The 26,455-nt window shown below is 40.1% G+C and overlaps 1 protein-coding gene and 1 long non-coding RNA gene across 2 annotated transcripts; one reads left to right on the forward strand and one right to left on the reverse strand.

The window, feature by feature from the left end:
• Nucleotides 1-5,208: 5,208 nt before the first annotated feature.
• TENT5D (terminal nucleotidyltransferase 5D) lies at nucleotides 5,209-25,828 on the reverse strand. Its single transcript, XM_075940780.1, has 3 exons — nucleotides 25,550-25,828; nucleotides 16,376-16,498; nucleotides 5,209-6,472 (listed from the first exon to the last, which is right to left on the reverse strand). Exon 3 carries the CDS (start codon nucleotides 6,451-6,453, stop codon nucleotides 5,278-5,280), a length of 1,176 nt encoding a protein of 391 aa, XP_075796895.1. The 5' UTR covers nucleotides 6,454-6,472; nucleotides 16,376-16,498; nucleotides 25,550-25,828; the 3' UTR covers nucleotides 5,209-5,277.
• Nucleotides 9,268-20,016, forward strand: LOC142831212 (uncharacterized). The gene is made up of 5 exons (XR_012906866.1): nucleotides 9,268-9,301; nucleotides 14,709-14,774; nucleotides 16,887-16,994; nucleotides 19,069-19,225; nucleotides 19,306-20,016. It is a non-coding gene; the product is annotated as an uncharacterized LOC142831212 (long non-coding RNA).
• Nucleotides 25,829-26,455: the final 627 nt, after the last annotated feature.

The following is a 26,455-nucleotide window of genomic DNA, read 5'->3' on the forward strand; positions in this document are numbered from 1 at the left end:
CATTCAAGTGGGGGCAGAAGCATTGCATAAATGAAGGGGTGAAGCTCGGAGGGGAATGAGGGAAGCTGGGACTAGGCAGAGAAGGAGGATCCCATTCCAGCCTCTCTGGGTCCCATTCCTTGCTCACAATCCCAGGCACCATGGCAGCTAATCCCAGGACAATCCCAGGCACCATGGCAGCTACTGCAGCCCCTTGGGGGTGTCACCATCACCTTTGTGTACCACCTTCCTGGACAGAGATTAGTTTATGCAGGAGCAAGCCTCTGTTCCCCCTGGTTCTGCCACCCCAGTCTCCACTGATGTCAGTAGAATTACACAGGTGAAAACATGGAATAATTCAATGGAAAATCAGGCCAATTACTTTACTTTTTTACATGTTTGTAGGATCAGTGTAACACAGCAGACAACATAACATCATAACAGAGGACAGTTTCACACCTTTTTATCCATCACAAAAAACCTTGTAATGTGTTGAGTATAAAGATTACAAATTACAATTTAAACAAAACACCAGAACGTTTATGCTTCAAATGGACCTTTTACAATTAAACACAAAATTCAAATGACATATTTTTAAGAAAGCACTTGAAACCTTTACACTTATGTGCTGACATTAGATTACTCTAAGCTGTAAACTTTTATAAGTTTTTAATACGATTAAATAAAAGCAGCATTACATTTTCCAGTCATTATGATTATTAAACAGATTGCAACATTGTAACAACAAGAAATAATATAAACACTTAGCTCAGGATACTGGTACTCAAAAAAGTCTCTTAAAAGTAATGCTGCAGAGATTTTTATGTGCACATTGTAAAATAGATATGAACTGGAGAAGACGTTGCAGTATACTATCTTTCATGTTGATGCCAGTGTTTTGCAAGCAGCAGTCTCCATAAATATCACATCCCTGTTTTAATATAAATTAATAGAATCAGTACTACCTTAAAAAAAAAACCTCCAGATTCATACTACTGCTGCTAAACAATGTGATTTATTTCAGGAATTTTTTTAAAAGATACACTTCTTAATTGTGGGTGTGCACATGTGTGTATATCAAATCATTTTCTTCCAATAACCTCCAAAATTGAAAAACTACCTCTAGGTAAGAAATATAAGACCTTTTCAATAAATTAAAAGGATTTAATTATACCTGAGACATTTTTGCATATTGGTGTCTTTGTACATTTACCTGTAGGTACTATAGTATGTCCTTTATGTTCTCTCAAAGCCTGAAACAAAGCCCATTGAAGTCAATTGAATTGATTGCATTAATTTCAATAGACTTTAGATCAGGACATCACTGTATAAGCTGGATGAATTTAAACAGAAATGTGTCCAAATTTTAAAAAATCCAAACAGTTGTTATATAACTGCTTTATCCACACCCTCAGCTATTTCATTATAGACAGTATTTTTCACAAGATCTTCATTATTCAGATAAATATTACAGACATACTAGACATAGACATCACATTTATGATGGGTCTGCTTGTTAGTAAAAACTGCTAGCATTCTGAAATATTTCTCCAGTCAATAGTGCATTGGTTATGCATGGACTTAAGAAACCTCTTCTTCTTGGCAGACCTGATTTCTGGATCTCGAGAAGGTCACCACATTTCTCCACAAAATTCTATTAATAGCCAAGAAGGTTTGGGGGTTTATTGGTAAATTAATGTAACATTATCATGTTAAGTCCCCCAGTCCTGCCAACACCCACACATGGACTGAGATTTTCAGAAGAACCTAAGGGAACTAAGGGCCCATTTCACATTGAAATTCCATGAGATTTACATGCCTAACTCCTTTAGGTTTCTTTGAAAATCCTAGCTGTGCCTAATGTTACTCTTGTGAGTGGTCACATTAAAGTCAGAGAGTTACAGGATGAGCATAAGTATCAGCTGTGTCATGTCTAAATGTGTTTACATGGGGTTATATGGTGCTGTTTAATTTGGTGAAAAGCAGAATGAAATTGCAGATTTCATTTTTTAATCTAAAGAAATCAATAAAATTTTACTATACAGGCAGTCCCCGAGTTACGTGGATCAGACTTATGTCGGATCCGCAGTTACGAACGGGGTTTGCTCCGCGTCTCCTGGGCTGTCCCGCTGCCGGCATCCTCAGAGGCTTTGCTCCCCGTCTCCAGCAGACCAGGGAGATGCGGAGCAAAGCCACGGAGGACCCGGGCGGCGGGACCGCGGTGCGTCTCGGTCCGTCTCCCTGGTCTGCTGGGGGGCGGAGGGGGGGGCACAGCTAGTACGCCCCGCCCCCCCAGCAGACCAGGCTTTTCTCTGGACGCCTGTGGTAGAGCAGCTGGGGCGCTGCCGGTTGGTCCTGCAGCGCCACTCTGGGCAGCACCCCAACCCGGCAGCACCCCAGCTGCTCTGCCCCAGGCGTCCTGATTCAGCCGCTGCTGGTCAGTTTCAGCAGCGGCTGAATCAGGACGCCTGGGGCAGAGCAGCTGGGGTGCTGCTGGGTTGGTCCAGTAGCGCTGAGGAGCGGCGCTAACTGGAGCAACCCAGCAGCACCCCAGCTGCTCTGCCCCAGGCGTCCCCAAGTCAGCCGCTGCTTAAACTGACCAGCACTGACTACAGGAAGCCTGAGGCAGAGTTGCTCTGCCCCGGGCTTCCTGGAATCAGCCGCTGATCAGTTTCAGCAGCAGCTGACTTGGGGACGCCTGGGGTTCTTAAGTTGAATCTGTATGTAAGAACTGGCGTCCAGATTTAGCCTGTTGAAACTGATCAGAGGCTGATTCCAGGAAGCCCGGGGCAGAGCAACTCTGCCTTGGGCTTCCTGTAGTCAGCCGCTGGTCAGTTTCAGCAGCGGCTGAATCTGGACGCCAGTTCCGACTTACATACAGATTCAACTTAAGAACAAACCTACAGTCCCTATCTTGTACATAACCCGGGGACTGCCTGTACTAGGTATGGGGATTATCTGATGTTTCATTAGAGGAATTTTTGTGGAAATGATTAATTGCCATATAGCCGTACCAAATACAATAAGATAGAAATTAAAATTGGTTATTTAATTAAGTACAGTTTACACTATTGACAGGATAAGAAGTTCATGAGCATTGTGGGGGGGAAGTGACATGAAATGTGCCCTGAGACAAGTAATTGGGCATATTTAATAAATCAAGAAAAAATGGATAATAAATAATGTATTCATGATGGACATCACAATTAATTTGTTTCTAAGTGGATTATTGCATCCCTCTTCCTTTGCACAATCATTTCACATGTATCATTCTATATTATTGAGTAGTTTTTATATTGCTCTACTTTATACAGAAAGGGGCTAGCCCAAGTGCTGAAATTCAACATAATTTTCTTTAAAAAAAAATCTTATGTTCTACACTACAGACACTTTAGTGTCAATAAGAAGAGTTACATTTCATTGACAAGCAAATGATCATAGACCTAAGAAAATATAAACTTGGAAATGTTTGAGTTAATATACCAATAAATAGCATATTACTATGTAAAAGAAATGAAACATTTTGCACACAGAAGATATTTTTCTAAGACCTGAAGGTTGTCTGTATAACAGGTAAAATATAATCAACAGTTTATAATATAATGGTCAACCAACATGACCTGATGTGAAATGATGCTACATCCTGTAACATCATGAGCTCTTTATATGGTATAGTGACATATAAAACATCAGAAATAGGAAAACCTGATGTTGACTAACAACTTTCACTTTGTAACAATATTCACTCTGAATATTTTTGTCATTAGTGAATGTTTTCAATACCTGCTCCTGCTTCCACTTGAGTCATTGGCAAAATTCAGTTGCTTTCACTGGAACAGAGTCAAGCTAATTGACCCCAACCCTGTTCACAATGAAGGGAATGGCAAAACTTTAATTTACCTGGCTGGGGCAGGATCTGACCCATTATAAGTACAGGATACATTAGATGATCCACATGTAGAGTTCCAAAAGCATATGTTTCATTTTTCCATACATATATTTAGGAGCCCTCCAACATGACCAATACTAGAATGCATTACAGCTTTCATGGTACAATTGGCACTAGGAGGCACTTAAGTGACATGTTTAAAACTTATCTTTGGTAAACACACACAAAAAATTGCAACTAATATTTTGTTTCCTGATCATGAGAAAAAATTTAATTTGCTACTTGTATATGCGTGCACACACATCTAAATGTATATAGGACATTTCTAGTAAAAAATGTCATATCAAATGCAAGTAAGAACATTTTTTTAATCACTTCAAAATGACACATTCCTGTTCTGCTGGGGTTTTGTTTGTTTTCATTATTACCATAAGCTGTACATTTAAACTTACTTTTTTTTCCTGGTTCATATCAAATATGTATAGAAAGAAAGTTTCCACATACAGAATGTTTACTTTCTCCCTCATGCTTTTAATGTACTTTACATCATTAATTGCACAGAATAATTAAACCACCTGCTCATACAATCTTGAGTATCTGTAGTTCAAGATGCTGGACCCAATATTGCATTTCATGCACACTCAAATTTCCTATTGAATTCCATGGGTGCACAGGAAATACAGCATAGGCCCCATTCAGATTGATCCTGCAAAATGTTGAGCACTCTGGTGAATTATCTCAACTGCTAATATCCTTGAGAAGTGTTGAGAAGTGTTCAGCATCTTGCAGGATGCTGCTTGCAGGGAATCACTTGACCTAGAAGGAGGGTATTTAATCATTTCAGTCAACCAATGCATATTTCAAAAATAATTTTACAATCTGCACTGCAAAATAGGCATTGGCAAAGTTATGACTTAAACTGAGGAACAAATTTGGCCTCATAGGCGCAATGTATCCATAATATCAATGTTTTCTAAATCTGTCATCTTTAAATCAGGTGTTTCCACTGAACACTTTAAATACCTCATTGGCACACTATTTTCAGCTGCACTATTTAAATTACACGAATGATAGGTTTAGAACCTAAAACAACTATGTATGGCACTTTGTACAATTAGAATTGTTTATATCTTTCTCCTTTTGGCCAAAGGGGTTAGACAGCTCTGTCACAGACTCTTTACTTTAAGAACATGTGATGGCTATCATGAACTTGTTGAATAATGGCCAGTGATTTTAGATGTACATAAATTATTTCAGGATGTGCTTACTGATGGTTTAAGACCTGGCTGATCAAAGGCAATTGGAAATCTGCACAAAAACTGAAGTAAGTGATGTAACACTTGCTGTAATGAGGCCTTTATTTTGAACAAGTTGGGGAGCAGGGTGGGCGATGAGAAGACTAACTTTCACTAAACCATTCCACTTTGCATTTGTATATGAAATGGATATGGCTGGTAGATGATGGGTGGCTGTCCATGAGCAACATAATAATTGCTGAAGTTCCTGTCACTGATATAGGGAGCAGGCTGATAGTAGCATGTTACGTTGGCTGCATTTGGGATGATGTTTTGTTCTCCAAGTACTTTTAAAGCGAGAATTGTAATCATGTTCAGAGTTTGTCGTCGTTCATGTCCCATGAGACAGACTGTGCTCTCATTTACAACTCCACGCAGAGTCATCAGGTAGTCATATTTGCTCTTTTCTTCCCCAATAAAATGGTTGCGCAAATATGACTCAATTTTCCTTTGTTGCTCAGCCACATCAGGAAAATCAATGAAGAATCTGGAACACATATAACGCTCCAAAGATTTAATTTCAGCCTCATCTGCTGGTTTAAAGTCACGAACCAGCAGGTTGCTGTATTTCAAAAGGCCTCCACCCCGTATTTCTTCAGGGCTCCTTGTAGAAATAAGTTTGTATTTTAGGTGATCCATTGCCTCATTGAAGTCTCCATACATGCTCTCGGCAATAACAGTAGGATGTAAATCTTCTGTCAATTCACATTCGGTATCACTGTAAACATTTAACATGGAGTCCAGTATTATTTGAAAGGAATCAACACTAAATTCAAATTGTCGTCTGAGTGAGTTTACAAATTTTAGTTCTACATTCTTTCCACTGTTGTTTGACAATGAGATGAGGCTCCAGCGGTCATGATCAGTGGAGACTTTGACCATCTTTTGCACATATGCATCTTTCATAGTCTGAGCAGTGATCTTTTCCTTATTGACACATTTTGGTAAAAAGTCCAGTAGGCAATTCAGAACTGCCTCCTTAACAACCTGAAATTCTTGTTCCCTTGGTAATTCAACACCAAAAATGATGTCCAGGTCTTTGTAGCTAGTTCCATTCTGTTTCACAAGGATGTGACTAGCTGTTGAACCATTCAGACGGATGTCTCTAACAATAATTTGCTTCTCAATAAGCTGCTCCTTTACAACATGAATGATATCCTTTGGTTTTACCTCCAGTGTTGGAAAATTTCCTCTTCCATGAATGGGTATTACCTCAGTTAATACTTGATCCAGTATTTTTATTTGATCCCAAGTGAGACTACTGAATCTGTGATCTAAATCCTCAGTCATTGTGAAGTCAGCTGGTTAACTAGGAAAAAACAACACAAATATTAAGAGGAAAACATTAGGATCCACATGCAAAAGTCCGTAGTATGCCATGCCAAACATTCATCTTACTGTAGAAGACACTGTTAGACACAATGAGCAAGTAATACATTTTACATTTAACTATATCACGAGCTGGATGTCTGACTAAACCATTGCATTTTCACTGGCCACAACTGAATTTTGATTTTTTTCAAGGTTTAATCCTATCAAATAACATTGTATTTATTGTTTAATCCAGTGACTAAAATACTCTGAAGTACTTTATCTCTGAAGAACTCTGAAGTTCTTTAATCCTGAATGAAAAGCATTCATTGTTTTCAATGGCTATTACACACATGGAACAGCCAAAGGGAATTATTTAAGAAAGACAAAAATAAAGCAAAATATTTATCTCTATGTATCTACCTCGGTATTTTTAATGTATTTGTTGCTATTGTCTTCTAAATGCAGAAGTGCGCTGCATCTCATATTTTTCATTATGTTTTAAGAGCTGGAGACTGAGGAACTTGTAAAAATGTTCTCATAGAAACTCTGAGGCAAAAGTCTATCTGACCTAACTAATTCACTGTTTGACAGCACTGTGTAGGATTTGCAAGTTCTGGTTTGCAGATAATGAAGCGATCTCTAGTTTACATTGAGATTTGGGTTCTATTAAGTAGAACCTTTCTGGAAGCCTCGCACCTCACTCTCCAATATTTGTGACTGGAAACCAATAAAAAAGGCACTGGGTAAAATCATGGCTTTAGCAAATTTAATTTAATTTAATTTTTTTGCTTTTACATCCTTATTTTAAGTAGGCAGTTAGATCAATAGGTTAACTGGTTTAGGTTTATAATTAGAAAAACTTGAAAAAGCCCTCAAAATGTTGCACTTAAGATATTGCTAATTGAATATGTCCAAAATGTTATTTTCAAGACGTTTCTTAATGGGTTTTATGTAATTAAATACTCTCATTTTGAGACAAGTATGTACAAATGTAATTAAACACAGTTATACAATTAGATAATTAGAAGTAATTACAGTAATTACATAAGTTATGAAGAACTGCATTCAAGAGCTACAAAGTGAAGAAAATTCACAGTGAAGTGTTAGATCTCCAATATGTAAGTAACATTGCCAATTATTATTATTATTTCACTGGGAATTCTCTCCAAATTTCTAATCTTACCCCCCATCATGTATTACTCAATTACTAAATAAATAATTGTTATTTTGTGATGATTCTCCTTTTGCATGTCTAAGCCTCCTCAACTCCTCTGCTGCAGTTAACCACCAAATACTTAGTGAAGGAGTTTTATTGCTGAAATGCTATCATCTTCTCCCCTGAAGATCATAATATTTTTCATCACTCTTCCATAACTCCCATCATAACTCATGGACTGATATTGTTATTTGTTGATAACTTTTCAGTTACACTCCATGTCAGGTTGCTCTGACTCTACCTATTGAGTTTGTAGCTGCTCTGTAAGGGTGTGTTTGTTCTGACTCACTGCGTGATGGAGAGGGTGATTATGAAAATGATTGAACCATCATGCACAGCCTGAGAGAGGGTGCAGTCTTTAGCTAATAAGCTCACTCTTGAGACAATCCAAATATTCAGGAGTGAACACTAGAAATTCTTTAGCATATGAGAGCTTGTTGCTCAAACTTTTTATGGGCATAGGTATTAAAAATAAGTATTAAATAAGTATTAAAAATTGGTTTTGGTTAGTAGAATCTATTGTATTTTCCTGAACATACTATATATAGTTGAAATCTTGTTTTTAGAATTGCCCTTGGTTTTGTGAATTATTAGCATATAGAGATTAATGTTAAACTGAAGATCCTCATATTTTGACATTTGTTCCTTAAATCGTGTCAGCTGATTATGATTTCAAACAGTAATAAATTAGATTAATATAACTACTTTCAAAATACACTACTATAATACAGTAGAAGGATAAGGAAGATAACCTTTACAATATACCTGTGCACTGTCTATAAACACAATTGGTACTGGTGGTAATGTAATTCATTGCATCATCTCTAAAAGGAAAATATCGACTGTCTTCCTTATAATGACTTACGGGTTAGTAGGAGTTCATTGTAATGGATATTTTATTAACTTGATACATTAAATTGTTGGAGACTTAGAACCAAAAGGTCACTATTAAAGAACAGACTGGAAAACTTTAAAGTTTAATTATAAAGATTTTGTAGAAGAAAAAAATATGTTTTACTCCTATAGGTGTAAGTATATTTTTATTATTTATTTATTTATTTATGTTATTTATTTATGTAACATACATACGTACATAATTTTTATTTTTTAACAAACATTCCAGCTGATTGAGGTATAACAGCTGCCAATGTTCTATGGGAAAGGAGAAAACTTAATATACATATTAACAGTGTGGGTATGTGTGAAAATATTTGTGTGATTAGGTCCTTTGTTTCTTAAATTCCATTTGAAATAAAGAAAGGGACTTGCCTAACTTTTAAGTTTATTTGAAGCTCCTCATGTGGGTGCACATAAAATATGAGCTGTTTGACTAGCTCTGTAATGGGAAAAAATGGCTATATAGCCGATGTCTGACAACTGAATAAGCATATCATGATAGAGCAAGCAAGAAGCCTTTTAAGTGACACAGAAAATCCTCCCCATTTTATTTTGGCAAAACAAAGTATCAGCAAATTGTAATAATGTTATTGTAGCATCTCCTGGCTTCATTTTATTTTCTAATCTGCAGTGACAGCACAAGTACACTGACATATATTTTATTCCTCTCTCTTCAGTTATAAATATCTTGCTGAATCAAGACCTAAAAAGGTTAGTATTTTGTTTGTTTTCTTAAACTGCTGCTGACAAGATTTTTTCATTTGTTATACTCAATCCCATACTCCCAAACTTCCCCTTACTTTAGTGTGACGTATATAGGTTCATGATTCCAAGGCCATAGGGGACTGATCACCTAGTTTGACCTTCTATATAGATAAACATTGTTCACCTGGATGAGTTTAGGACAATGTTTCTCAAAGTGGGCGGTGGCCCCACTTTGAGAAAGCTGATAAGGGGCCATTCTGGTTTGTTTACTTACTGGCTCTGTAGCCACAGAGCCTTGCGTCACCCATTGGCTGTGGTTCACTGTTTGCAGCCAAGAGGAGCTGCAGGAAGCAGCAGCTTGGCCACACCGTTTCTTCTGACTCTTCGTGGCTGCAAATGGTAAACCCCGGCCAATGGGAGTTGTGAGGCTCCCTGGCTGCAGAGCTGTAAAGTAAACAAACAGGAGCAGCCCGCTAGCAGCTACTTGTTTAGGATATTCAGTATTCAACATGAAAACTAAAGAAATTGCCCTTCTTTACATTTCCCTACATAGCTATCATTGCACATTTATACAATTACTAAAGACATTTGTAACGAAAACTGTGATCCTCCCTCCTCAATTCTTCTCAAATTACAATAAATGGCAAATTTTCAGAATGGAGAGGGGTAACTAGTGGTGTCCCCCAAGGGTCAGTCTTGGGACCAATCCTGTTCAACTTATTCATAAATGATCTGGAGAAATGGGTAAGCAGCGAGGTGGTAAAGTTTGTGGATGATACTAACCTGTTTAAGATAGTCAAGACAGAAGCAGACTGTGAAGAATTTCAAAAAGATCTCACCAAACTAAGTGAGTGGGCAACAAAATGGCAAATGAAATTTAATGTGGATAAGTGTGAAGTAATGAACGTTGGAAAAAATAACTCCAACTATACGTATAGTATGATGGGGGCTACTCTGGCTACGACAAATCAGGAAAGAGATCTTGGTGTTATCGTGGACAGTTCTCTGAAAACTTCCATACAGTGTGCAGCGGCGGTCAAAAAGGCAAATAGGATGCTAGGAATTATTAAGAAAGGGATAGAAAATAAGACACAGAACATCTTACTGCCCCTGTATAAAACTATGGTACGCCCACACCTTGAATACTGTGTACAGATGTGGCCTCCTCACCTCAAAAAAGATATTTTGGCCTTAGAAAGGATTCTGAAAAGGGCAACTAAAATGATTAGGGGTTTGGAACAGGTCCCATATGAAGAGAGGTTAAAGCGACTGGGACTTTTCAGTTTAGAAAAGAGGAGACTAAGGGAGGATATGATAGAGATATATAAAATCATGAATGATGTGGAGAGGGTGAATAAAGAAAAGTTATTTATTAGTTCCCATAATAGAAGAACTAGAGGACACCAAATGAAGTTAATGGGTAGCAGGTTAAAAACTAATAAAAGAAAGTTCTTCTTCTCACAGCGCCTAGTCAACCTGTGGAACTCCTTGCCAGAGGAGGCTGTGAAGGCTAGGACTATAACAGAATTTAAAGAGAAGCTAGATAATTTCATGGAGGTTAGGTCCATAAAAGGTTATTAGCCAGGGGATAGAAATTGTGCCCCTGGCCTCTGTTTGTCAGAGGCTGGAGAAGGATGGCAGGAGACAAATAGCTTGATCGTTGTCTTTGCTCCACCCCCTCTGGGGCACCTGGTGCTGGTCACTGTCGGCAGACAGGCTACTGGGCTAGTACTGGGCTACTGACCCAGTACGACCATTCTTATGTTCTTAATACCCAAGGCTGGATTTAAATTGAGTGACATCATAATTTCTTAGAACATAAGAATGGCCATACTGGGTCAGAACAAAAGTCCATCCAGCCCAGTACCCTGTCTGCTGACAGTGGCCAATGCCAGGTACCCCAGAGGGAGTGAATCGAACAGGTAATGATCAAGCAATCTCTCTCCTGCCATCCATCTCCACCCTCTGACAAACAGAGGCTGGGGACACCATTCCTTACCCATTCTGTCTAAGCCATTGATGGACTTAACCTCCATGAATTTATCTAGTTCTCCTTTAAAGCCTGTTATAGTCCTAACCTTCACAACCTCCTCAGGCAAGGAGTTCCACAGATTGACTATGCGCTGGGTGAAGAAGAACTTCCTTGTATTTGTTTTAAACCTGCTGCCCATTAATTTCATTTGGTGGCCCCTAGTTCTTATATTATGGGAACTAATAAATAACTTTTCCTTATTCACTTTCTCCACACCACTCATGATTTTATAGACCTCTATCATATCCCCCCCTTAGTCTCCTCTTTTCCAAGCTGAAAAGTCCCAGTCTCTTTAATCTCTCCTCATACGGGACCCATCCCAAAACCCTAATCATTTTAGTTGCCCTTCTCTGAGGTTTTTCTAATGCCAGTATATCTTTTTTGATATGAGGAGACCACATCTGTATGCAGTATTCCAGATGTGGGCGTACCATGGATTTATATAAGGGCAATAAGATATTGTCTGTCTTATTTTCTATCCTTTTTTAATGATTCCTAACATCCTGTTTACTTTTTTGACTGCCGCTGCACACTTTGTGGATGTCTTCAGAAAACTATCCACGATGTCTCCAAGATCTCTTTCCTGATTAGTTGTAGCTAAATTAGTCCCCATCATTTTATATGTATAGTTGGGGTTATTTTTTCCAATGTGCATTACTTTACATTTATCCACATGAAATTTAATTTGCAATTTTGTTGCCCAGTCACTTAGTTTGGTGAGATCTTTTTGAAGTTCTTCACAGTCTGCTTTGGTCTTAACTACCTTGAGCAGTATAGTATCATCTGCAAACTTTGCCACCTCACTGTTTACCCCTTTTTCCAGATCATTTATGAATATGTTGAATAGGATTGGTCCTAGGACTGACCCTTGGGGAACACTGGAAAAAATGTAAGGTAGAAAATCTTATTTCAGTGGAGAGCTATAAAAAGTCTTGTGAAATAATGCCATGGATGAGAATTTCCCATTATAATAATATTTTTTACTCAGCCTGTATCTTTGAGGGAAGAGTGATACATGACCAACAGATTCATGACCACAGTTGTTCCTCTCCAGCTAAGCCCTCTTGCTCCATGACAAAAAAAAAATAACTTTGCAAATTGTTCATGAATGTGAAAGTGTCTTTTGTTTTACATTCAATATTTCCACTTTTTAAAGCTTTAGATGAATAGTTGAGGGCTACATGCTAACTAGAATCATTGCACTGAGAGAAAGGGGTACTCTTTGAATATTTGTTTTGGAGATGTTTAATTTTTCTTCCAAGCAACTGTTATTACAATAATTTCCTAGCGAGATTTATTAGCGTTCACTTGTGCATTTTCTCTTAACTCCTGCATTTTTATGAGATTTGTGAAGTTAAAATATCATAGAAATGTAGGCTTGAAAGGACCTAGGCTACATCTACATTGGCCCCTATTCCGTAATAGGGATGCTAATGTAGCACTTGGGAATAGGCAAATCCGCGGGGGATTTAAATATCCCCCACGGGATTTGCATTTTCATGGCTGCCGCTTTTTTCCAGCTTGTAGATAAGCCGGAAAAAAACGCCAGTCTGGACGTGATCCTCCGGAAAATAAGCTTTCCGGAGGATCTCTTATTCCCACTTTCAAGAGATCCTTTTCCGGAAAGCTTATTTTCTGGAGGATTGCGTCCAGACTGGCGTTTTTTTCCGGCTTATCTACAAGCTGGAAAAAAGCGGCAGCCATGAAAATGCAAATCCCGTGGGGGGATATTTAAATCCCCCGCGGATTTGCCTATTCCCAAGTGCTACATTAGCATCCCTATTACGGAATAGGGGCCAATGTAGACACAGCCCTAGAGAAGATATCATAATCATCCTATTTTGCTGACGCAGGATTCCTTTGTCCTGCAGCAGGTTATTAGACATTGCAGTGGACATGGATTCCTGAATTTTGCATTCTCAGATACATTTTTCAAGGTTAGATTTTCTTTTTAGATGTACTCATTAAAGCAGCAAAGCACACATTGGACAGGTTATGCTGAAGTTATCAGAGAATACTAGAACTGAAAGGCACCTTGAGAAGTCATCAAATCTAGTTCCCTGCCCCCATGGCAGGACCAACCACCATCTAGACCATCCCTGATGGACATTTATCTAACCTACTCTGAAATATCTCCAGAGATGGAGATTCCATAACCTCCCTAGGCAACTTATTCCAGTGTTTAATCACCCTGACAGTTAGAAATTTTTTCCTAATGTCCACCCTAAAACTCCCTTGCTCCAGTTTAAGTCCATTGCTTCTTGTCCTATCATCAGAGATCAAGGAGAACAATTTTTCTCCCTCCTCCTTGTAACATCCTTTTAGGTACTTGAAAACTGCTGTCATGTTCCCTCTCAGTCTTCTCTTTTCCAAACTAAACAAACCCAATTCTTTCAGTCTTCCTTCACAGGCCACATATTGAACTTCTTACCAAATTACCTTCCTGGTTATGCAAAATCTGGGTATCTTTGACTAGACAGTATAAATCATGCCAAGCGGTAAATGGTTTGTGATATGAGAATAATATTTGGAGAGATAGCTATGAGGCCTTCAAACACATTTCCACTAAGGCTACATCTAGACTGGCATGATTTTGCGGAAATACTTTTAACGGAAAAGTTTTTCCGTTAAAAGTATTTCCACAAAAGAGCGTCTAGATTGGTATGGATGCTTTTGTGCAAAAAGTGCTTTTGAGCAAAAGCATCCGTGCCAATCTAGACGTGCTTTTGCGCAAGAAAGCTCCGATGGCCATTTTAGCCATCGGGCTTTCTTGCGCAAAAAATTAAGGTGCCTGTCTACACTGGCCCTCTTGTGCAAGTATTCTTGCGCAAGAGGGCTTATCCCTGAGTGGGAGAGGGAAAGTATTTGTGCAAGAAGCACTGATTTTGTACAGTACAAAGTCAGTGCTCTTGAGCAAATTCAAGCAGCCAGTGTAGACAGCTGGCAAGGTTTTGCGCAAAAGCATCTTGCCAGTCTAGACGTACCTTAAGTGTATGTTAAAGGCCTGACCTAAAGTCCATTGTAGTGAATGGATAAACGTCCCTTGATTTCAGTGAGCTTCAAATCAATGGCCTGTTACAAAATTTGACTATAGTTCTACACAGTGAAAAATGGTTGGTTCACCAATTCCCTGCACTAGGTAAATTCCACCAAAAATAGATGTGTGTTTTTATATCTGGAAAAAGAAAACCTTGCTGACAAGCAATGTATTTAACACTTTGTATAATTAGATATTTAAATAATTAAAATCTGGAGGACATTCACTTTCCAATTTAGGTAATGTTTTGGTTCGAACATGTTTAACATTCTTTTTTATATGCTCTATCTTACTGTTTCAAAGTATTTTCAAGGGGTTTATAATATGCTGACATTTTCAAACAGAATACATCCAAAACAATTATTGTGAAGATATGCTTGCTGTATTCTGATCTGCTAGCTTTTATCAGAGTAAGTATATAAACAAGCATATTGAATATTTTGAAACTCCACCTATCTTTACTTTTTGCCTGCACTTGACACAAGTCACTCTGAGACGTGTCACGGATTACATTAAAAAGTCTCATCAACTACACTAATTAGTTTTGCTCTATATTATAATTTGGGGTTTCACAGCAGAGATCCTTAAAATAACTATTGAGATTGTTTCTAGTAATGTGTTTTGGTTCACTATATGGTTATCTCAATACCTAATGATTTCTTTGTCATTTTGTTTAACTGTATAGTTGATTTAAAGACATGTTTCTCCATTAGGTAGGAATCTTTCTTGAAGCAATCTTCATTGACTTCAGGAACTACAATACAGCCTGGCAAGTGTACAAAAATATCTATTCACAGTATGGCTGTGTCTAGACTGCCCAGTTTTTCCGGAAAATCAGCCGCTTTTCCGGAAAAACTTGCCAGATGTCTACACTGGCCGCTTGAATTTCCGCAAAAGCACTAACTTCCTACTGTAAGAAATCAGTGCTTCTTGCGGAAATACTATGCTGCTCCCATTCAGGCAAAAGTCCTTTTGCGCAAAACTTTTGCGCAAAAGGGCCAGTGTAGACAGCTCAGATTTGTTTTCCGCAAAAAAGCACCGATTGCGAAAATGGCCATCGGGGCTTTTTTGCGGAAAAGTGCGTCTAGATTGGCATGGACGCTTTTCCGCAAAAAGTGTTTTTGCGGAAAAGCGTCCATGCCAAGCTAGACGCTCTTTTCCGAAAATGTTTTTAACGGAAAACTTTTCCGTTAAAAGCATTTCCGGAAAATCATGCCAGTCTAGACATAGCCTACAAGTATGCATGTGAGAATTGTAAGCAGTAGTAGAGACGAGGCGCTCTAGGGAGGGCAATCTTCTGACTGGCCCAATTTAATCTTGGTTTTCCAGATCTTTTCCATTAAGTTAATATTAATGGATGTAGTGAAGAGATTATTTGCCCTATAATCCTGAGATTATGCATGAGTTGCCATAAATCAGTACAATTACCATCTAGTTATTCTGACATAAGAACTAGTAACTCCCAGTCATCTGCTCTTCTGCGAGAAAAGAATGCATGGCACTGTAAATAATCCAAAACAGGAACCATGCACTTCAGTCTGTATTTCTCATTTCGCCTTCAAGGATACAAGAAATGAGTAGTCAAAAGAGAAGCAGGAGCATTAAAAAAAAAAAAGCCTCATCTTTCTCCCAACCAGATCAAAACATTGGGAAAGCAGTGCTGTCATGCACACATGTACCTGCCCAATTACATTAGTGTGCAGAACTGCAAATCATGAGAGCAGTAATAATACAACCTGACACAAAGCTGTGGACTTGGGAAAAGGAATCCCACAGCATATAAGGTGAACAAAATCACAGGAAAAGCAGTCCACACAGCTAAACCCATGGTTAGCTGGCGGGATTAACAAATGAGTAAGAAGACACTTGTTTTCTGCATGCTTTGTGCATTTCTTTTAATTTATATTGACACTACATTATATAAAGAAAAATATTTTTACTCTTGACTGCATATCACAGCCTCACTAACTTATGGAACCATGTTTTCAGGAGTATGAAAAAATAGACTTACTGTGGTAGGAATATTGCCAAACATGTACTTCAGTAGAGTTAATAAGATGACTCACTGGGTCCTTTGGTAAAAATATGAATCGTCATCTTGTCACTGATAAAAACATGAACCACCCAGGGAAAACTATAGGAAAAAAACAAACAATAACAATCTTTTTTAGATTAAATGTTAACTGCTAGTCACCTGCTGCACATAATAAATCATGCATTATGCCCTGACAGTACTGCAATCATGACAATAGCCTTTTAAGTTATAAATGATACAGTAAGAGCTATGAATGGAAAAAGAGAGCAGTACTTAGAAAGATTTTGAGCTTCAGGTCATTCTTAATCCTCTGCCAATATATTTACTCACACAGTAACTTGTAAGGCATTAATATTTTACTATTTCTCCTAGGGATTAAATAATTGTTACTTATAAATAGCAATTTAATACAGACATTGTGGAAATATAGAAGAGAAGAATTAGAATCAATAACAACCCAGTAAAATTAAATATTTTCCTTTCACAGATGCGGATCAGGGATTGCACATTTTCCAAAAATGTCTGCAAATCACAGAATGCTCTCAGTGTCTTGGAAGCCAGACAGCAACCAGTTCATTTAAGACAAGCATAAATGGTAAAAGTGGGAACTCCAGGCAACTATATGTGTTGCACAGATATATGACCAGTTCTGCGTAAATGGTAAGGCATTTTTATTAGCACTTGATACATGTGATCATACAAATCCTTTTACATACACTATTCATTTTTAACACTGATATTACTGTACCACTTAGGAGGCCTAGTCACAGACCAAGACCTCAGACCAAAAAGATAGTCCCCCTGTCCACAATGAGCTTACTGGAAACACTGACAATCTGATCATTCATTTTTAATCTTTCCTCCAATACTCAGTTATTCCAGTTATATATGCTCCAATGTGGTTAAACTAAGAAACACTCACTATCAATCAAAAGAAGGGCTTTGGAGATTCCGTGACCCTGCAACTACAGAATTCATTTCTTTCTGCAGAAACATGCACCATCTAAATTTTTATTCAAAAATATTTGTTTCTACTCTTTATATTTGCAGAGACAACCTGAGTGTAAATTGATGCAGTGATGTCTACTTGAGTCTGCAAAGAGCCCAAAATAATTGCTCAGTGGGATGTAAGCTCCCTTGTTAATTTCAATTAGGGCCTTGTGAATTTTTTAAAGATGCACAGAACTCAAGATTTTTGCTGCAGAATATGCCAGTTAGCTGAAGTCAGGAGCCTGAAATTTTCTGTTCTGTCCCCTTACCATATATCTGTCTGCAGCTACTTTTTGCTCTTTGGTTAGTCACAATGGTCAGCTAATTACAGAGCATATCCCTCCATTATTCTAAGGAGCCTGGCAGCACAGAATCCAGGAGCCAGAGCAAGAATCCAGTCTGCAGGCAGAGAATGAAAGGAGGCAGAATTGTAGCCTGGCAGCTGCAGAACAATGCAGCAGCTGAGGCCCAGGCAGCCTATGGGATAAACTGATAGTTACATGGACAAGGAAAGGGGGTTCTGAGCAGGACTCCAGGACAACTTTAAGGGAGCAGAATCAGTCAGGCCACCAGGTAATCACAGAAAAATATTCATCCTCAAAAACAATCATAACAATAACTGGAGAAATGTCACATCAATGAGTATTTTCAACAGTGAGCTATGGCTGTGTGTTTGTGCGAGAATGATGGATAAATTCATGGTGATAGACCTGTTATTGTGGTACAATGTAGAGGTTGCCATTGTGGCATTTAGGGAATGTTCAAAAGGAAAAGCAGAGAGTTTTCCTATGAAATGTGCAATTTTGTAATGTAATGTGCTCATAAAAGCAATATCTGATACTAACTGTTTAAATTATTCTTCAGATATTAATCTCAGCAGTGGTCTATTGCTGATTCATATGTGGAGAGAAAGACTTTGTATACCTTAACTATTCTACTCTATTGTTCCCAATGTTTAACAAAGTGAATAACAATTCAAAAACTGCTTTAGGAAAAGTTTGGTTTTGTTATGGTTTGGTTAGTATTTTATATATACTTTTGATTCTTGAATACAAAATTTGGGCCATAATTATGATGAAGTAGAGATATGTGCATTTTAGACCTAACTGCAAAGTCATGTATACATGTGATGTTACAGTGATCGCTGGAGCATAAGGGCATTGAGAATGGCCTAGTAGGTAAAACATGGCATTGGGTTTCTAGTGTTCAACAACTGAAACGCAGTGGGGCAGGTCACATGTAGTCAATTTGTCAAACTGCTTCCTCTCTGTGACTGGCTAGCCATTTTGAGACACTGTGGCACTGATTTTCAGAACTGTTCAGCACTTGCAGCTCTCATTAAACTTCTGGTGCAGTCACAGCTCCTCATCCGTTCAGTCTCACATTGAGTAGCCAGAAATTGAGGCATTCAATATCAGTGGCCTGTTTCCAAAATTTTGACCTTTATCTTTCTGTGTCCCAGTTTCGAGTGCAATATAATAGTGTTTATTGTTCTAGATTAATACACAGTAAAACCTGTCCAGTCTCTCTAGCACAATGACTCCACTTAAAAGTCACAGATGAAAAATCCTTATTAAATATGACTAACCTCCAGCAAAACCAGGCAAGTTACAGTCTGAAACAATCTTCTTTTTCAATCTATTATTAACCATCCTCATAATTATCTCTCCTTTTTCAAGTGATTGGGGGGAACATGAACTTTGCAGTGTGCCCTGAATATTATCAAATTTGGACTGCTGAAGACAAAAGAGAGAGGAGGGTGCAAAGCCAAGGGGCTTTGAATGAGATGTAAAACTCTGGACACGGACACTTGAGGTCCATAAAAATTTCCTAGAGGTATTAAACATGTTATTCTGTATAAATTCTAATTTATTCTAATTCTGCCTATCTAATAACTCTTCACTTCTTATTTTCAGATCCACCCCTGAAATAGCTGCATTTCACGATAAAATGAATAATTATTGTGAATACTATATGTATAGTCTGTATCAGTTTATTAAGCATTGTGGGATTGATTCTTTGTGATGAAAGATGTCATTTTTTTAAAGTTAGTTAATTATCATTATTGTACCAAAAAAGCCACCTCTGTATTAAGATGTTGTGTCTAATAAGCAGAAACACATTTTATTCACCTTTAAAATATCTGTTTACATTGTGATAATTTTTCCTTATGATAAAAATTATTTTACAAAATATAGATACTATTTAAAGATACATAAACAGCACCTGATTGCTAAATTAAGCCCATTTCAGAGTACAGCAGGACATCAACATATCTTTATTAAACAAATCTTATTTAATTTGGCCATTACAACCATACCAAGCTTTTAATTTAAGTATTTTTTAACATAATTTCAGACCCGTACACCAATGCGGTTCTAGTACCTATAACAGGGTACATCTTGCATAACTGATTATATATACAATTAGTTTCCTGTTCATGAGTTATTTTGCCTTCAATTGGTTTGGATTTTTATAGAACAGTAGAATTATTTAAATTTACATATAATTTACATATAATTAATATAGCTATTAATAAATTATGAATGTGTGTTTATAGCTTCCAAATTACAAACATTATTCAATGACTGCAAAATGTAATAATGGACTTTCCTGTTTAATTCTACATTTACTTTATAAATTACATTAAAGTTGAGCAAATACATAAAATATATTACTAATTTAAGTACCTGCTATATAAAAGCTTATTCATAATTTTACATAAGTAAGACTTGGGGTTTCCATATAGAACTTTATATAACATAGCTTTTTTATAATTAAAGAAGTCTCATTCAGAAATAAAATAAGTTTTTTCTATAGTTCTATAATAAAGTAAACTGCATCATTTCACTCAAATCACATCAGGAAGGAGGAACAATGCTGAGAGCACAAGATCATAATATTGCTATTTTTCTATGCTGGAAGAAGGATGAAATGTCACTGATGACGTTATTGACACATTGCTGAAAGACAGTAGAACAATGATGTACCAAGGAAAAGTGTAAAGCCTAGCACAGATGTGTGTATTCATCAGTTTCTTGCTGCCATCAATAATGGATATTGAATGCCATACAGTTGATGACATCAGTTCTAAGATAATATGATTCAAACTTTCTGTCACCCACATTTGTAAAAAGAGGAATCACATTGGCATTTGGATGCCCAAAAGCCAAGTCCTGTATGCAGGTACAGATGTAAAGAGAGAACAATTTAGAAAAAAATCAGCTAACATTGTTACTAACACCTTTTCTGGGGCTCTGCAATATTGTATAGAAAAATCACATCTTTTTGGTGATATTTGCTAGAAGAAACCGTGTCTGCTGGTAGGCAAATATTTTGAATAAAAAAATCTTTCTTATCAGTAGAATTCTATTTACTGATATCCAATATTTATAAATGCTTGTTTTACAGATTTTATATGCTACATTCTATTTCGGTGGGTAAACTGTGGATACCCTGTAATAACTGATGAAAAGATTCTTGAATGTTTGTCCATACATAACCCCTGATCCTGCAATGATGCTTGCAATAGATCTTTGTTTTATTCCAAACCTGTTCTGGCTAATGAAGTCAGATTAAATACCTGGAAAATATAGGAAACATGAAGAAAAATAAGAGAGAGGGGACAAACTCTATTTTAATACTCGGGCTGCTCCTTGGAAGTCAAAGGGTTCTAAGAGCAGAATGTGGCCCAAATGTGTTCGTGACCAAACATTTTACCATAATGGGGCAAATTCTGCTGTCCCCTAAATCCTGTGCAATGCCATAGATCAATGCATGTATTTAGGTTTCCCATGGTGTAAGAGCTAAATTTAGCCCCTATATTTGGTTACAAATCATTACAAAGGCTCAATGGGATTGATTGTGCACCATTAATCCAGTGGAAGGTATGCCATTGACTTCAAAAGAAGCAACAGCAACGCCTCCTGGCAGTTCAGAACACCTACTGAAGTCAATGGGAGTTCCATGCATAGAAAGATAAAACAAATCAAATGCCTGCAACGAGAGTGTGTGTTTTGGTTTTGCTTTCCCTATGTACTGCCTTTCATTTACTATTAGCCCAATCATCAGAGGTGAAAATAAGCGGGTATGCTCTGATGTGCAGCTCCAGCAAGAGCTGGCTGCGCTGCAGCAAAAGCCAGCAGGGAGCTGTTTAAAGAGCTGGAAGGGACCTGGGTTGCAATAGGACAGTACCCGTAAGAAATTATAAGTTACTTTCACTACTGCCAATACTACAATCCTAATATAGGCAACACTTGTACAAGAGTTTTATTCTCAGTAAAATCTAGAAAACAGATTTTTCTTTTTTGTTTTCATCATGTATACTGTGAGCATGCTTGAAATTAATGTTTTCTGTAGAAATTTGCAGATGCTGAATTGCTTGGTTTCCATATAAAATATACTAGAAAACTTCCCCAACATTGCCCAGATTCTTCAGGACAAGGGCTGGTGAGGAGGGGGGTTGCAGGACTCAGCACAGGCCCTTGGAGATGTGGGGGGGGATGTTCAGGGCAGGAGGCATGGAGAGTGCAGGAATCATGGTGGGAGGTTGAGGAGGGGCTCAGGACAGGGGGCTGGGGATGTGGGGGAGCGCAAGAGTGAGATTTGGGGGCGAGGAAGGGCTCAGGGTGAGAGGTGGGTATATAGGAGTCAGGACAGGGTGTGCAGGAATCAGGGCAGGGTATTGGGAGGAAGAAGAACTCAGGGGAGAAGAAGGGGAGGAGGTTCAGGACAGGGAGTAGAAGTGACTGCCAGCTTCTCCCCAGGGGGGCACCCCACCAGATGGCTTCTCCCTGTAGTGGGGGTGGGGTCTGCACTCCACCCTCTGGCTTCTCCCCGGGGCTGGCCAGGGGCAGGAGGGACCATTCATCTGACCAGCCTGGGGGAGGCCCAGGCAAGGGGGCTACATGGGCCAGCTCTGCTGGCACTCTCTAGTCCCAGTCTGGGGGCCCGAGGGGAGGCTGTGCAGGCCAGTCAGTGGGGTGGACACTCTGGGCAGACTGGTAGTGCTGAGGAAGAGGGCAGGGTGTGGCTCTTCTGGAAAGTGTTGAGGCTTTTTTTCCTCCCCTGTCTGGTCATGCTTTTTCTCTCTCCCCCTATGCAGCAGGGCCTTCTGCTCCCTCCCACACCTCAGTCTGGCAAGGGCTTTTTCTAACCCCCTATCCCACCCTGCAAGGGCCTTTTCTTCCTCCACCCCCATCCAGCAGGGGCCTTTTCAATTCCCCCGTCCAGTGGGACCTTCTCCCTGTCTCTCTCCCCACGTCTGGTAGGATTTTTCTCCCCCTCTCCCAAACCTGGTGGAGCCTTTTCTCCCCCCACCCCTGTCTATTTGGCAGGGACTTTCTCTCCCCCCCCCCCCAATCTAACGGGGGATCTTTTCTGTGTAACAAGAGTTTGTAATTTAATGCTGATATTTACCAACAGGAAAATCTCTCCTGCTGTTTCAGCCGTGCTGGCCAAAGAACTGCAGGTGAACATTCCCCAGGGTTCATTAATTCCCCCCTCCATACTTGCTCAGCACCCTCTTAAGGCTTGGCTTCAACTCCCTCACCCCCAATTCAATAACTTCAATGGGCTTTATAACAGGCCCTTAATTCTGTGTGTGCTAGGTAGGTACATAGTTTGGACAGCTACATAAGTGTGTAAGGAGTTTCTTACACATCTATATGGCATGTAGTTCAACTCACAATAAGGCTCAAAAGTTAAAGGAGAACACAGTTTAAATTTTAGTCAGGAAGTCCCCATCAACAATTCACTTTGGTTTCTTACTCATTTTCTGAGTTAACAGTGAGCCATGTCACTATGGACAACCACATCTTTTAAAATCAGTCCTGAAAAACCGGTTCTTTGGAATAAAGCACATAATACAAAGCATATGCCTGTTTAATAGACTATCTCCATTATGATGGAATAATAATCATGTTTAGTTTTAAGATTTACAAATATACCACAAAGAGATGTATTTGAAGAAGGAGCTTAGGAGTCCCAGTTCCGTGTGTGTGTGTGTGTGTGTGTGTGTGTGTGTGTGTGTGTGTGCGAGCGAAAAAATTAGGTAACAAATATACAGCCCCCCCCTTTTCACAGACTGTTTAGAACCTATCTTGATTTCTGAAAGTATAGTCCTTATTTGGAGTTAGTACCTAATAATTTCTGTGAACAAACTGCAAGCCAGTGTGTCTTGTCAGTACAATGACAGAGCTTGAGCTAAATAACATCACAAATGCTAAATAATTCATAATACAGTATTTGCAATTTATTTGTGCTTTGTGATTTATCACCAAAGTCACATGGTATGGTTTCTACTTTGGATAATGAACAGTGAACAGCATATGTCCAGTATGATTTTGTGGGAAATTATCATTTGTGCCAAAGTTCACAAAACTTCTGGAATTCATCCAAATGTCTAGGAATAAGCCATTAGTAAAGTGCTGTGAACAATAAATCCCAGCAAATTACAGCAGACCAAATCTACCTAATTCAGTCTCAAAAATAGTCATAATTCACTTTGTATTACTAAAGCAACTCTAGTGATAGACACTAGAGCCCTGAAGGCATGTAGTTACTCTGGATTTTACACCAATGTAACAGATCAGAATTTGGTTCATAGGTTAAGATAATGTATCTGTTAAATTTACATCTACTGCAGAATTACGTTTAAGTCTGAGTTCTTAAACATTACTCTAAACTCAACTAGTATTCTACTCCTATTTAGAGACACTGAGATAATAAAGTGACAGAATCATAAGAAGTCTCAGAGGGGTGCTGTGTTAGTCTGCAACTTAAAAAACGAATTGCCCTGTGCACCTTAGAGACAAATAAAAGTATAAGATCATATAAGTAGATAAGGTGGGAGAGGTAATATATTTGATTACACCAACTTCTGTTGGTAAAAGAGAGAAGCTCTGGAGCTCCATAGAGCTCTTCACAAACAGCTTTTGTCTCTTAAACTAATTTAATTTGATCCAATCAAAGATATTTCCTCACCCACCTTGTCTCTTTTCTATATTGGGACCAACACTACAGTACTAGATTAAAGATGAATTAATTCTGGGACAGAGATGAATAGCCTCTGAGCAACTTGATGGATCTAGTTTTCAGTTAAAAACCGAAACAAGGAAACTGTACACACCATGGCCAGGTGAGAACTAAATAACAGTCCCAATATCTGGGAGGGTATTTCCACCTTTCTATCCAAAGGGGGCTGTCATTTCCTAATGTTTATGCCCAGTGCCAGTTTCTATACATTATCATTACAAACAAAATTTCAACAAATACCATGCTTTCCAATGAGGAAAAATATTTTAGTGATTTATTTGTGCAGTCCTTAGAAGAGATGGATTTGGGGAGAAGTTACACAATGGTTTTGAAAGGTGAATAGCCTGTTGTAATATTGAAGCAAATGATAATATACTTAACTACAATACAGAGCAAGAAGGAAACATGCTTTCTTGGGGCAGAAAAGACATCGAACAATTAGAGCTAAGCTAAGGAACAGTTTATATTGAGGGGGTGGACAGGGAGAGAGAGAAGAAATTTAACTCCTGCTTCTCTCCAAATATATCAATGGGTTCCCCACCATCCATATTTCTAAGTAACCCTCTCTACCCCCGAAAAGGAGAGCAAAGAACAATGAACCCAAGCCTGAGGTGCGGGCTGTGTCTTCAGCTTGCGCTTGCAGCGGGGGTGAGCAGCAGCCGGACCAAGAACAGCTACCTGCGCTGCTGCCCTATGTCACGGGCCGACGGGTCCCCGCGCCTGTGCGTGTCTCTCCCCCGCCCCGAGCTCCCACGACGATCTGCCCACGACCCCGCCCTCTCTGGCGAGAGAAGTACCAAGTCCCAGGGGCCCTCCGGCACCAGAAGGCGCCTCCAGCACAAAGTACGAGTCGGGAATGCCAGGCGCAAGGGAACCTGCAACCTATGCACCGGGACCCTACAGCAGCCGCGGAGCCTAGAGCACCACGGGGAGCCTAGAGAGCTCAGGAACTCTCCGCGCCCCAGGACTCTGCCAGCCCCCGGGAGCCCTTCCAGCGCCAGAGGGCGCCGATAGCTCTCAGGGTCCCTCCTCCCCAAGGACCCAGGAGCATGCGGAGATCAGCGTCCCCGCCGCTCCCGGGCCCCTACAGCACCCACACGCACGCGGCGTGCAGCCGGGACTCACCGGGCTGGAAGTTGCGCCCCCTTCGCGCTCCGTCCTCTCCCCCTTCCTCCCCACCGCCGTCGGGCGAGGGGGCGCGCCCCTCACCGCCCCGTCCGCGCCGCTCGGGGCTGGCTCAGCCCGCGCCGTGAAGGGCGCCCGGGGCGGGGGAGAGACAGGCACAGGCGCGGGGACCCGCCGGCCCCCCAGCGCCGAAGCAGAGCTCGCCCGGGGAGAAGCGGAGAGTCGCCGAGCCGGAGCCGCCGCCGCTGCTGTCCGCGGCCAGCCTGGTGCTGAAATGAGCCCCCGCCCCCGGATCAGCCCTTGTAGCGTAAAGCCGTGGCCATGGCAACCCGGCGTCACACAATTTAAGGTGGCGGCGGGGACCTGCGCGTGCAGAGGGCAGCCCCTGACGGGGGCCACTGCCCGGCCCGCCCAGCGCGCTCCCTCCGCCAGGCCCGCTCGCGCCCCAGGCTGAGTCCCGGCCCGGCAGCCCCTTCGCCCGGCGCTGCGGGGCACGGCGATCGCGGGCTACTCCCGCCGGAGCCCGCCTGCTGGGCGCTCGCCTCCCGCCCGGAATAAACAGCAACACCCCCCGCGCACACACTCCGCTCTGACTAGTTCTGCTCCCTCTCTTCCCGCCCCGCGGCTGTGCAAGGGCCGCTGTGTCCTTACGTGGTCACGCGGCCCCTGCTGGCTCCGGCCCGAGGGACCACGGAGCAAGGCTTAAGGAGGAAGCAGCTTGGAAAATAATGAATGAAAAACAGGCATCGCCAGTCCTGCCTCAGCCCACACTGCCTCGGGCAGCGCGAGTAAAGGCGGACTGCAAAGTTACTATGGGACACAGGTGTTTACCAGCACTGGCTAGCAAAATAAAGGATCGTGGGGTTAATTGCGTAATGGGGAATGAGCTGTTATTGGTGGAAGAAA

This window comes from Pelodiscus sinensis, chromosome 13 (genome assembly GCF_049634645.1).
Source record: "Pelodiscus sinensis isolate JC-2024 chromosome 13, ASM4963464v1, whole genome shotgun sequence".
NCBI lineage: Eukaryota > Metazoa > Chordata > Testudines > Trionychidae > Pelodiscus > Pelodiscus sinensis.